This window comes from Diachasma alloeum, unplaced genomic scaffold (assembly GCF_001412515.2).
Source record: "Diachasma alloeum isolate Michigan unplaced genomic scaffold, Dall2.0 Dall_scaffold_00730, whole genome shotgun sequence".
NCBI classification, from domain to species: Eukaryota; Metazoa; Arthropoda; class Insecta; order Hymenoptera; family Braconidae; genus Diachasma; species Diachasma alloeum.
The window spans coordinates 94348-105373 of record NW_021680861.1 but is presented as its reverse complement, the minus strand read 5'-3'; the positions used below and the strand labels follow the sequence as shown (position 1 = coordinate 105373).

General features: G+C 37.9%; 1 protein-coding gene across 1 annotated transcript; it reads right to left on the bottom strand.

Moving 5' to 3' along the window:
- Window positions 1-477: 477 nt before the first annotated feature.
- On the bottom strand, window positions 478-1776 carry LOC107044416 (GPI mannosyltransferase 1). The gene has a single exon (XM_015266285.2). It carries the CDS (start codon window positions 1671-1673, stop codon window positions 522-524), a length of 1152 nt encoding a protein of 383 aa, XP_015121771.1. The 5' UTR covers window positions 1674-1776; the 3' UTR covers window positions 478-521.
- Between the last annotated feature and the right edge of the window lie 9250 nt (window positions 1777-11026).

Sequence of the window (11026 nt, the reverse complement as noted above, 5' to 3'; positions counted from 1 at the left end):
ATTGCCTGTTGCGCGACGTTGCTGGGAACTCGCTAAACGCACCCGGGAAGCGTAGAGTGGATTCGGTAACGCTGGAGTCTAAATAACACGGCGGCACTCTCCCGCGAAGGTGACTAAAATCGCATTTTCCCGTCAGGTGACCAGACTAGGGTTAATTGTATTGCTTACTTAATCCCCTTAAGCCCCATTTCAGTAATTATATTAAATTGAATAAGCAGCGGTTACACCGCAAATGCTTGTTTCTTTTAAACTGAGAACGTAAATCCACCAAATTTTATCTAAAAAAAAAAGCAGAAAGGAATCTTTGAAATGAACTAAAAGTTTTTGAATTCTTTCCCTTTGGCTATGTCAAAAGTTCAAACCTCCATTGAAGTTTATTTTGAAAATATCTTCAAACCCAAAATACCTTTTCAGTAGTGTATACAATTTCCTCCAAACGTCTTGGGAATGTAATTTTAATTGAAAAGTCCAGCATCATCATTATGTTCAATTACTTTATTACTTGATATTTTCACCATTTTTCATATCAATTCCGTATTGTCATACTTGTTAATAACTTCAACTAACACCTTAACATTAACAACGAAGAATATCAAACTAGAGATCCAGATCGACTGGAAACTATTGAGCCCTCCATACTCCAGAGCATATGCATCAAGGAGCCACAGCCCCTGACTGCCAATCCAGATAATGAACAATATCATTAATCGTCTCACCCTCATCTTAATATATGGTAAACAAAGTGGTAGTAGAGACACATACCAGAAGAAGTACTGAGATGTGATAACCGAATTATAAGTCACCATCACCATAGCTTGCGTCAGCGTAGCAAATGGTAAATCTTTTTTGCGTGAGTATCGAAAAGACAATGCAATCAACAGAATCACTGGCGGTAAAATTGTCAGCCACTTATCGAATAACACTTGTTGTTCAATAGATAAATAATGCATATAAAAATATACAGAGAAATTATGTCGTGCATCTCTTCTGATTAAATGATAAATGAGACTCTCATGGAGAAATTCATATCCATAAAAGTAATAACTAACTAACGTACATAAACCCAATGATAGAATACATCCTGAAACGAGCTTAATCTGCCGAATATTGGGTAAAAAATGATTATCCGATATTCCCAGATACATCACCAAACTGAATGCAATCGGATACAGTCGAAAATGCACAGAAATACCGTGAATAATTCCCGAAAGAAATGGATTATCACTGATCAAATAGTTCAACGTCAACAACACTAGAAAAACAGCAACAGAGTCCGCATTGCCTCGTGTCGATATTACGATTATTAATGGACAGTAGAGCCAGACTAATGCGCAAATACCAGATGTTTTATCGTTGCATTGTCCTCTCATCAATATGTGCTTCATTAAAATGGCGATGATTATGTCGATTAGTGAAAACAGTATTTTTCCGAAGCTCGAATGGAGTAATATGTTGGGCGTCAAAATTAATGCTAATAGCGGAGTGTAACGATAAGTATGCCGCTCATATGGGGATTTACCACTCAATAAAAAACGCGAAGCATCTGTGTAAACTTTGTAATCAACGTCGGTGTAAGGGACGCTGAAATATTTGTCGTGCAAGTCAGCGTAGGCGACTAGAATTAATCGAAGGATTAATGCTAATGTGCAGTGACTTTTAAAGTTAAATCCCATGATTTAAGAACTAAATTAAATTTTTACTATAAATAATGAAAAATAAGTTTAACAAATTGATGATGAATTGATATCTTCAAGATCAATGTTTAATGGTCGTTTTCAGAATTTTGTTTCATTTCTGGCTGCCGCTTGTACCAGACAGTTCTTGAATTTTGTGAATTCAGACAAACAATCGTCTTTACTCAAATTTGATTTTGCTAAGACGCACTTCGCGTACTCTCGGGCAGGTACTCTACATTCTGCCAAGAGGAGTGGGTACTTTCGCAATCGCTCTTTGGCTCTGTTAACTGAATTCATATCAATGTTTTGTAAATTTGAGATATTTTACAGTAGTTTAATCTTCCTCATCACCAAATCTCGCTTTTCTTTCCTGACGTCTCATCTCCACCGCTTCCTCCAAAGTCATTGTAGGTGCAGTCATCCAACTTCCATATATGGGACCACTGAAGATTATGCCCATCGCTAGTAGTGTACCGATAACGTTTAAGGCACGGGGAAATCGGACGGCCCAAGAGTATTCCTTCAGTAAATGTGGGTCCTTTTTGGTCATGACTTCTTCGATGATTTTAACTGTAAGCATTTTGTATTGATTTAGTGTCTAGAGTTGGTGATGATGGTTGCAGTCTTTGAGTTGCGGAAATTCATATTAGTGTCTGTATTTGGGATTGAATGAATGATTTGGATCATGATCGTTTGAATGACTTGGAAATTGAGATAATGGAAAACAGCAAAGAGATAAAGAATATCAAGTCAGTCCAGAAGTTCCACGCAGATTATCTAACCAATAGTAAATTTAACCCCTCTATAAACTTTAATGATGACCAGCTTCGAAAGTATTTGCCCATAGTTTGATGAATTTTTTTTTAATTTTTCGGCCTTCGAATCCCTTTCCTCGGGTCCCATTCGGCACTCTATACCACCCTTTACATGCGGCTGTGGATCTTGCACTGTACCGCATTCGCACTCCTATAGAAGATAGGAGCAGCATATGAAATCTTCCCAAAAACAAAAATAATTTTTCACTAACAAACTGATTAAAAAATCGCACCAAGATCGTGAATTTTTATTTACTTTTTGTTATCATTTATTTTCATAGGTTCCATTTGTTCGTTGATTTTCCTTAGTTGTATGCAGAACCTCTATGTATTCAGTGTTTGGCACTTTTCGTGATTTCACTACTTTTTGTAATGATATTTCTTTGATCATATAATTCATTATTATATTCGAGAGTAACGCTCATCCTGAAAGAATGTTACGCTGATTTTTTTGGGTGATACACTCGCTCTTATAAACACATATTTTTCCTAAATAATGGGGAAACCTGAGGCATAGTGGAACGTTTGTCATAGTCGAAATCCCAACATCCTTGTTTATAAACAAGGATATCAAGCGAGAAATCAAGAATTAAAGATCATAACAAAAGTTCCACTTGACTCCATTTGGACAGTATTATAGTCACGGGTATTCAAGCATTGGTAAACGGCCGGTATAATTCACCAATCACTCTTGAATATCGGCGTGACGTCAGCCAACCCAACTTTCTATACTCATCCGAAGTCAGTTGCAGTGATACCAACTTTCCCACTACAATCTCCTCTTAGAGAGGTTAGAGGAATGGATCGATGAAAATCCCAACACCTGATTTATGAAAAAATTATTTTCTCAGTCAACTATTGATTATAAAATTTGAAACAATAACAATAGGAATTCGAATAATACATGAAACCATTTAGGCGGTCTAAAATGCCCTAGGATGGGATAAACTATGCAAAAAAAATGAGTAAAGATATTTGAGTAGTGTAGAGGGAAGTTGACTCGCGTATAGTATGGCAGTTGCGTACCCAAAGAGGAGGTGCGCGTACCCGTTCTTGGGGACGTGACGCAACTGCGTTCCTTGACCACAGGAACTCATACTGGTGTTGTGTAGAGAATAAGTTACAATTAGGGTCCCTAGACAGATCCCCATCTTCTATAGATTTTAATGGAAATTTCAATATGCAGGGTGTCCCAGGACCGATCGCTTTCCTGAAAGGGTATTCTGGGGAATAATTTTTGTGATCGAAAGTTCCTCTTCGACTTTTCGATTCGACCATTTTTCATTTTTGTCTGACTCTTTTTTTTTTACGGTTACTACTTATTCCAGGGCCGAATTTTTTTTTATTTAATGTTCATATTTTTACAAAACATTCCAAAAAAATTTGGTGTAGTGTATCGCCCCGTATCCACGACAACCCCCGCCAGACTACTAGCGCCCCCAATCAATTCCCAAAACACGTAATTGCAAAACCGAAAATTTTTTTTTTTTTCGTTAATTTTGAGATTTTTTTAATGGTTCCCATTGTGTCTGTTCCGATCCATTACCAACCTACCCACACATAAAAAACAACACCATCTTCCTTTGTACCGGAAACAAAGATGATTGAAAATAATAATTCCAATTTTCATTTTCTTTTTCGCTGTTGGATATGATTTTGGACGCGTGGGCGTGATAATGGGGAGTTTTTGAGTCGATGGGTGAGTGGACAGATGACAAGTGTAACATCTAACGTGGATAAAAAGAAAAAAAAATGGAAAAAAATGATAATTCAATTGTGAATTTCCTCTTCGATTTTGGAAATGGTTTTGGACGCGTGGGGATGATAATGGGGAGTTTCTGAGTCGATGGGTCGTGGACAGATGATAGGAATACCATTCAACATGGAAAAAAATCAATGAAAAAACAAAAAAAATGATCATTAGTTTTTACAATTTCCTCTTTCGATTTTGGAAATGATTTTGGACGCGTGGGGATGATAATGGGGAGTTTTTGAGTCGATGGGTGGGTCGACAGATGACAAGCGTAACATCTGACGTGGAAAAAGAAAAAAAAAATGAAAAAAAATAATAATTCAATTTTGAATTTCCTCTTTCGATTTTGGAAATGATTTTGGACGCGTGGGGATGAAAACGAGGAGTTTTTGATTCGATGGGTGGGTCGACAGATGACAAGCGTAACATCTTACACGAAAAAAGAGAAAAAAAAATGGAAAAAAAAATAATTCAATTTTGAATTTCCTCTTTCGATTTTAGAAATGATTTTGGACGCATGGGGATGATAATGGGGAGTTTTTGAGTCGATGGGTGGGTGGACGAAAAGCGTAACATCCGACATGGGAGGAACCAGAGCAAAGCTAATTGATTGTCCTACGATTTATTTTTGGTGGCCCCCTGGGTAGGAAAATTTCCGTGTTTGGAAGATCTTCCGAATATCTTTGGAAGAATCTTCGGAAGATTAACTCGAAGATCTTTTTGGTGACCCAAAAAGATTCTGCGGGAGACAGAATCTTCCAAAGAGATTGTTGGAAGATCCTCAGGAGACGACTTTTTTTTCTATGAAATCTTCCGGAGAAAATGTTGGAAGATCTTCGGAAGACAACTTCTTTTCCCGAAAATCTTCCAGAAACAGTGTTGGAGGATCTTCGGAAAAAAACTTTTTTTCCATGAAATCTTCCAGAGACAATGTTGGAAAATCTTCGGAAGACAACTTTTTTTGTCTGCAGAAAATTTTTCAGCGAATTTTTTCCCGTCAAAAGTTGACGAGTCGATGTAGGGAGATGTTCAGGAAGGCAACGAGTCGAACATGGAGGGGGTGGAATCCTTCTTGCGTGGAGAGCATTCGCAGATTGAATCATTGTGGCAATGGATTGGGAAACATTTTATCCCCTACGTTTGAACCTCGTATCCCCCTCTTGCCACTTTATTATTGATCCTCATCCATATCCATATCCTGGCAATTATATTAAATTTCCCACTTTCGTAATTCTCCAACTCCAAAACTCCCCAACTACGAAACTTCTTCACATTGAAGCTCTCCAGCTTCCAGACCCTCTCATTTAAACATGTCCCAACTTCAGTGTCCCAATTTCAAAATTATCCCAACTTCAAAATTGGCTAACTCCAAAAATGTTCAACTTGAAAAATTTTCAACTCCAAGGTTGACCCACTTTGAAATTTTTCAACTTCCAAATTGGTCACTTGAAGAATTTTCTATTTCAAAGTTGACCCACTGCGAAATTCTCCCAACTTCAAAATTGACCCACTTCGAAATTCCCTCAGCTTGAAAATTGGCCCACTTCCAAATTCGTCAATTTCGAAATGCTTTTACTTCAATGTTGGCCCACTTCAATATTGAAGTGGGTCAACTTTTCACCTTCAAAGCTGACCCACTCAAAAATTCTACAACTTTAAAGTTGACCCATTCCAAAATTCTACAACTTCAAAGTTGATTCATTTCAAAAAATTTCAAACTTCAAAGTTGACTCACTTTGAAAAATTTTAATATGAAAAATTTTCAACTTCAAGGTTGACCCACTTAGGAATTTTACTGCTTCAAAGGTAACTCACTCAAATTTTTTCCAAATTCAAAGTTGACTTCAAACTTTTCCAACTTTAAAGTTGACCCACTTCAAAATTCTTCAACTTTGAAGTTGATTCACTCCAAAATTTTACTGATTCAGGATTGACCAACTTCAGAATGATTCAACTTGAACGTCGATTGACTTCAAAACTGACCCACTTCAGAATGACTCAACTTTAAAGCTGACCCACTTTGAAATGCCACAATTTCAAACTTGACCCACTTCAAAATGCTTCAACTTCAAACTTGACCTACATCAAAACTCCAACTTTTAAAGTTGACCCACTTTAAAATTGACCAACTCCCAAATTTTCCATGCTCCGAAATTTTGCCTGCTTTGAAATTTTTCAACTTGAAAATTGACCCATTCCAAGATTGATCCACTTCAAAATTTCACAGCTCCTAAATCAACTTCAAGATTTTACAATTTCAACATTTTACAATTTCAATATTTTACAACTCCAAGATTTTACAATTTCAAAATTGACTCACTTCAAAATTTTACAACTTTGAAATTGACCCACTTCCAAAATTTTCCAACTCTTGAGGCTGGATCATTCGTTCGTTTACAACCGAGTTGTATGTGATTCATAAGCGCACTATGGGTCGCATACGATTCGCTTGCGAGCGGATGACCGATTCAGCCATATCTGTGAGGTCCATGAGAATTAAAATGTGCTATATTTGAGACTCCTGAGAGTTTAGACCTCTGCTCAAGATCTTGGCCAGCCGAGGCGGCCTCCGGTCCGCACAGTTTCTCATTACATGTGAGTCGCCGGATGACAGTACTCCTCATAAAGCCCAGTGTGATCTCTATCATCTTTTTTAAAATCTATTTTCTAAAAAAAGTGGTGACATTAATGATCTCCTCATGACGAGAAGGTCGAGGTTGGAACTTCACGAAACCTATGACTTCTTATCAGCATCCAACAAGTAGAGACAAAAATTTCTGGACTTTATACAGAAATAGAAATATCCGGAGTGACGTAGCATTTACGAGTGAGACTTTTGACCCTATGGTAGCCAACATCTTGGTGTACTTCCGCAGTATCTATGGATGTGAAAAATTTTGCAATATACTAGAGCCCAGATTTGGATCATATTTTATTGGATACGTTGAAAGACGATCACCAAAATTTCAAGGATCTTGACCAGCCAGTTTTTGAGATATGCATTGTCGACAATTAAAAAATACGATCATTTCAATTTTTGACGATGCATATCTCAAAAATGGGGTGGTCAAAATCTTAAAAATTTTGGGGATCGTCTTTCAACGTACCCAATAACATGTGATCTAAATTTGGGTTCTCTAGCATATTGCGAAATTTTTCACATCAATAGATCCTGCGGAAGTACCTTAAATATTCAAATGTTGGATTACGACATTGAAAAGTCATGTAATTTACTTTTATAAACCGACGGCCGTGGCTGTTAGGGTATGGGATTAGCACGTGAGCAATCCGGATTCGATACCCGGCTGGGGAGCCAAAATTTGTAACACTGTAATCTCACAGGTTCACTGTCGAGCGGGAGTCTCGTTAAAGGGACGACTGTACCTGGGCAGGTTTTGCCCTCAAGTGAGGTTTTCCCTCGTCCTGCGGCGAATGTGGTACAGGGGGTTGGGGGGTGGGAAGGGAAGAAATCGTAAAAACCCGAAAGGGTATACGAGAGAAAATAATTTTTTTCTTACTTTTACAAAAACCACAATCGTCAATATTTGATTTCGACAACATGAAAATGAAAATTTTTCACTTGCCTTTCGAAGAGGTAAAAATCTATACCTAACCTACGTGATGGATGCAATGATTAATCCACAGTGCCAAACTACCTTATATTTGACGTGGACACGTCTTTACTTCCATGTTGGAGATGATTCACGGAGATGACTCATAATGACCAGCACCATCTGTTAGACTTCTACAAATCTAGAAAATTTTACGATTTTCTAACAAATTCTCTGCTTGTTTCTATATTTCCGAGAATTCGGATAATTGAAAGAAGCGCCTCGAAGTATTATGTAGTAGACATCTCCGAATCAGTCTTAATTTTAATAAATTTTTGGTTGAAATTGTCGGTACACTCTTTGGGAACTTTATTCACGTAACATTCTCACTGGATTTTCAATCATCAGTAATTTGGTAGGGGAGGGTGGGGCAAAGCGGAACACTAGGGTAAAACGGATATAATGGTTATTTGGGGGTTTTGAGCCGCTGGTTATCTAGCTAACAAAAACTAAGCCGCAACAACCCGCAGCGCGATCGACAAACGTAAAAACCAATGTAAAAGAAGTCATTGTTCCATTTTCCCCCACTCACCCCTTGTAAATAGTCATGTTTCGATTGAAAATTCAAGTAATTTGCAGAATTCTCGTCCTCTCGTTATTCAAAAATTTGCACTACATTTTAAATGTTCATGATTTCTTCCGTTCCGAAAGGGGGGGGGGGCAGATATTGTCGCATAGATCGAGAACCGGCATTCAAATCCAAGAAGAATGCAGAAGATAATGCCAGTTGACCAATTTGCACTCTGAAATAGAATAAAGTATCGAACACAAATAAATTTTTCGTGAACTTATATCCCGGGTAGAAAAATTTTCGTGTCTGGAAGATCTTCGGAATGTCTTTGGAAGAATCTTCGGAAGATTATCTCGAAGATCTTTTTGGTGACCCAAAAAGATTCTTTGGGAGACAGAATCTTCTAGAGAGATTGTTGGAAGATCTTCAGGAGACGACTTTTTTGTCTATGAAATCTTTCGGAGAAAATGTTGGAAGATCTTCGGAAGACAACTTCTTTCCCGAAAATCTTCCAGAGATAATGTTGGAAGATCTTCGGAAGACAACTTCTTTTCCCGAAAATCTTCCAGAGACAATGTTGGAAGATCTTCGGAAGACAACTTTTTTTCCATAAAATCTTCCAGAGATGATATTGGAAAATCTTCGAAAGACAACTTTTTTTGTCTGCAGAAGATTTGTCAGCGATTTTTTGTCTGTCAAAAGTTGACACAAGTCCATGTAGGGAGATGTAGATGGAATCCTTCTTGCGTGGAGAGCATTCACAAATCGAATCATTACGGCAATCAATTGGGAAACATCTCAACCTCTGAATTTTAATCGCGTGTCTCCCTCGTGCCCCCTGATTACTGATCGGCATTCATACCCATATGTTGACGATTATATTAAATGTTCCACTTTCGGAATTCTCCAACTCCAAAACTCCCCAGCTACGAAAATTCTGCACATCAAAGTTGAAAATGAAGTTGAATTCTATACTTGACAACTTAAAGTCCCCATCAAAATTTTCCAACTTGACAAGTTTCCGCCGTCAAAATTCTCCAGCTCCATAAGTTTCAATTTCGGAATCCACCCACGTCAAAATCGACCCACTTCGAAACCGGCCCACTTGAAAATTCACTCACTTCATGGTTTACCTACTTCATTTTTCCCCTGCTTCAAATTTGTCCCACTTAAATCTTTTTCCCTACTTCGAACCTTTCCCCACTTCAGTCTTTTTCTACTTTGACCCTTTCCCCACTGCAATCTTTCCCACTTTAATCTTTTGACCCACATTAAACCCTTTTTTCCGCATCAATCCTGGCCCCACTTCCATCTTCCCTCACATCCATCCTTACTTCACTTCAATCCTTGCCCCACTTCAATCCTTACCCCACTTAAACCTTTACCAACATCAATACTTATCCCACTTCAATCCTTACCCCACTACAATCCTTTTCCTCACTGCAATCATTTTCCTCGCTTCAATTCTTTTCCCACACTTGAATCCGTTACCTCAACTTCAATCCTTTTTCCCCACTTCAATCCGTTACCTCCACTTCAATCCTTTCTCCCCACTTCAATCATCTCCCCACTTCCACCCATCTCCCCACTTCGATCCCTCTCCTCGCTTCAATCCCTTTCACCCACTTCAATTTACCCACACTTCAATCTTTTTTTCTCACTTCAATATTTTCCCCCACTTCGATCTTCAACCTCTACGCTTCAGCATTTTCCCTCACTTCAATCCCCCAACGTTAATCCCACGACTTCAATTTCCTCAACTTCAACTCCCAACTTCGGTTTCCCCAACTTCAATTTGTCCACACCTCAATCTTTTCACATTTCAATTCACCACTTCTATCTATTTCCACTTCCAATCTTTCCCACTTGAATTTTCCTACATTTTCCCCTTTCGAAATGTTCCCACTTCGATACGCCCCCACTTCGGCGTGTCTTAACTTTAACATGGTCACACTTCAAAATTTTTAGTTTGGAATTTTTCCTCACTTCCGAACTTTTCTACTTCAGATTTCCCTACTTCAAAAATTTTCCCACTTCGAATTTTTCCTCACTTCAAAATTTTACTACTTCAATTTCTATTCACTTCAAGCTATTTCCACGTCAAATTGCTCCCGCTACAAATTTTTCAGATTTCACCATTTCCTTACTTCGATTTTTTTCGCTTCAAAGTTTTCCTACTTCTATTTTTTCCCACTCCAAAATTTCCCTCATTTCCATCGACTTTGATTTTCATCAATTTGAATCTTTATCAACCTTGATTTTCAACAATTTTCATCAACTTCAATTTTTTGACAACTTGGAATCATGCTCTACTCCAAATATCCCTTGAATTTGAATGTCTCACAACTTTGAATTTTCTGAACTTCAAAGTTTTAACTAACAATGAGCTTGACCCTCCAAAAAAATGAGGGAGTTAGCGAAGCCCTCGTAATGTGGGGAAGTTATGTTGAGAGTCAATCTAGAACCCTTAAGAGTAAGTCACTTATACTAACTCACTCAAGATAATCCTTAGACTACCTCAAGAAAAGAATGGAAGTGACATTGTAGTTATCGTTTGACAGGGTAGCCTCAAAAAAGAAAAATTGAATTGAGGTGGAATCTTAATAGCTAAAATCTTATGCTTGGAAGTGTAGAGACATGAAACTGGAAACAGGAGACTG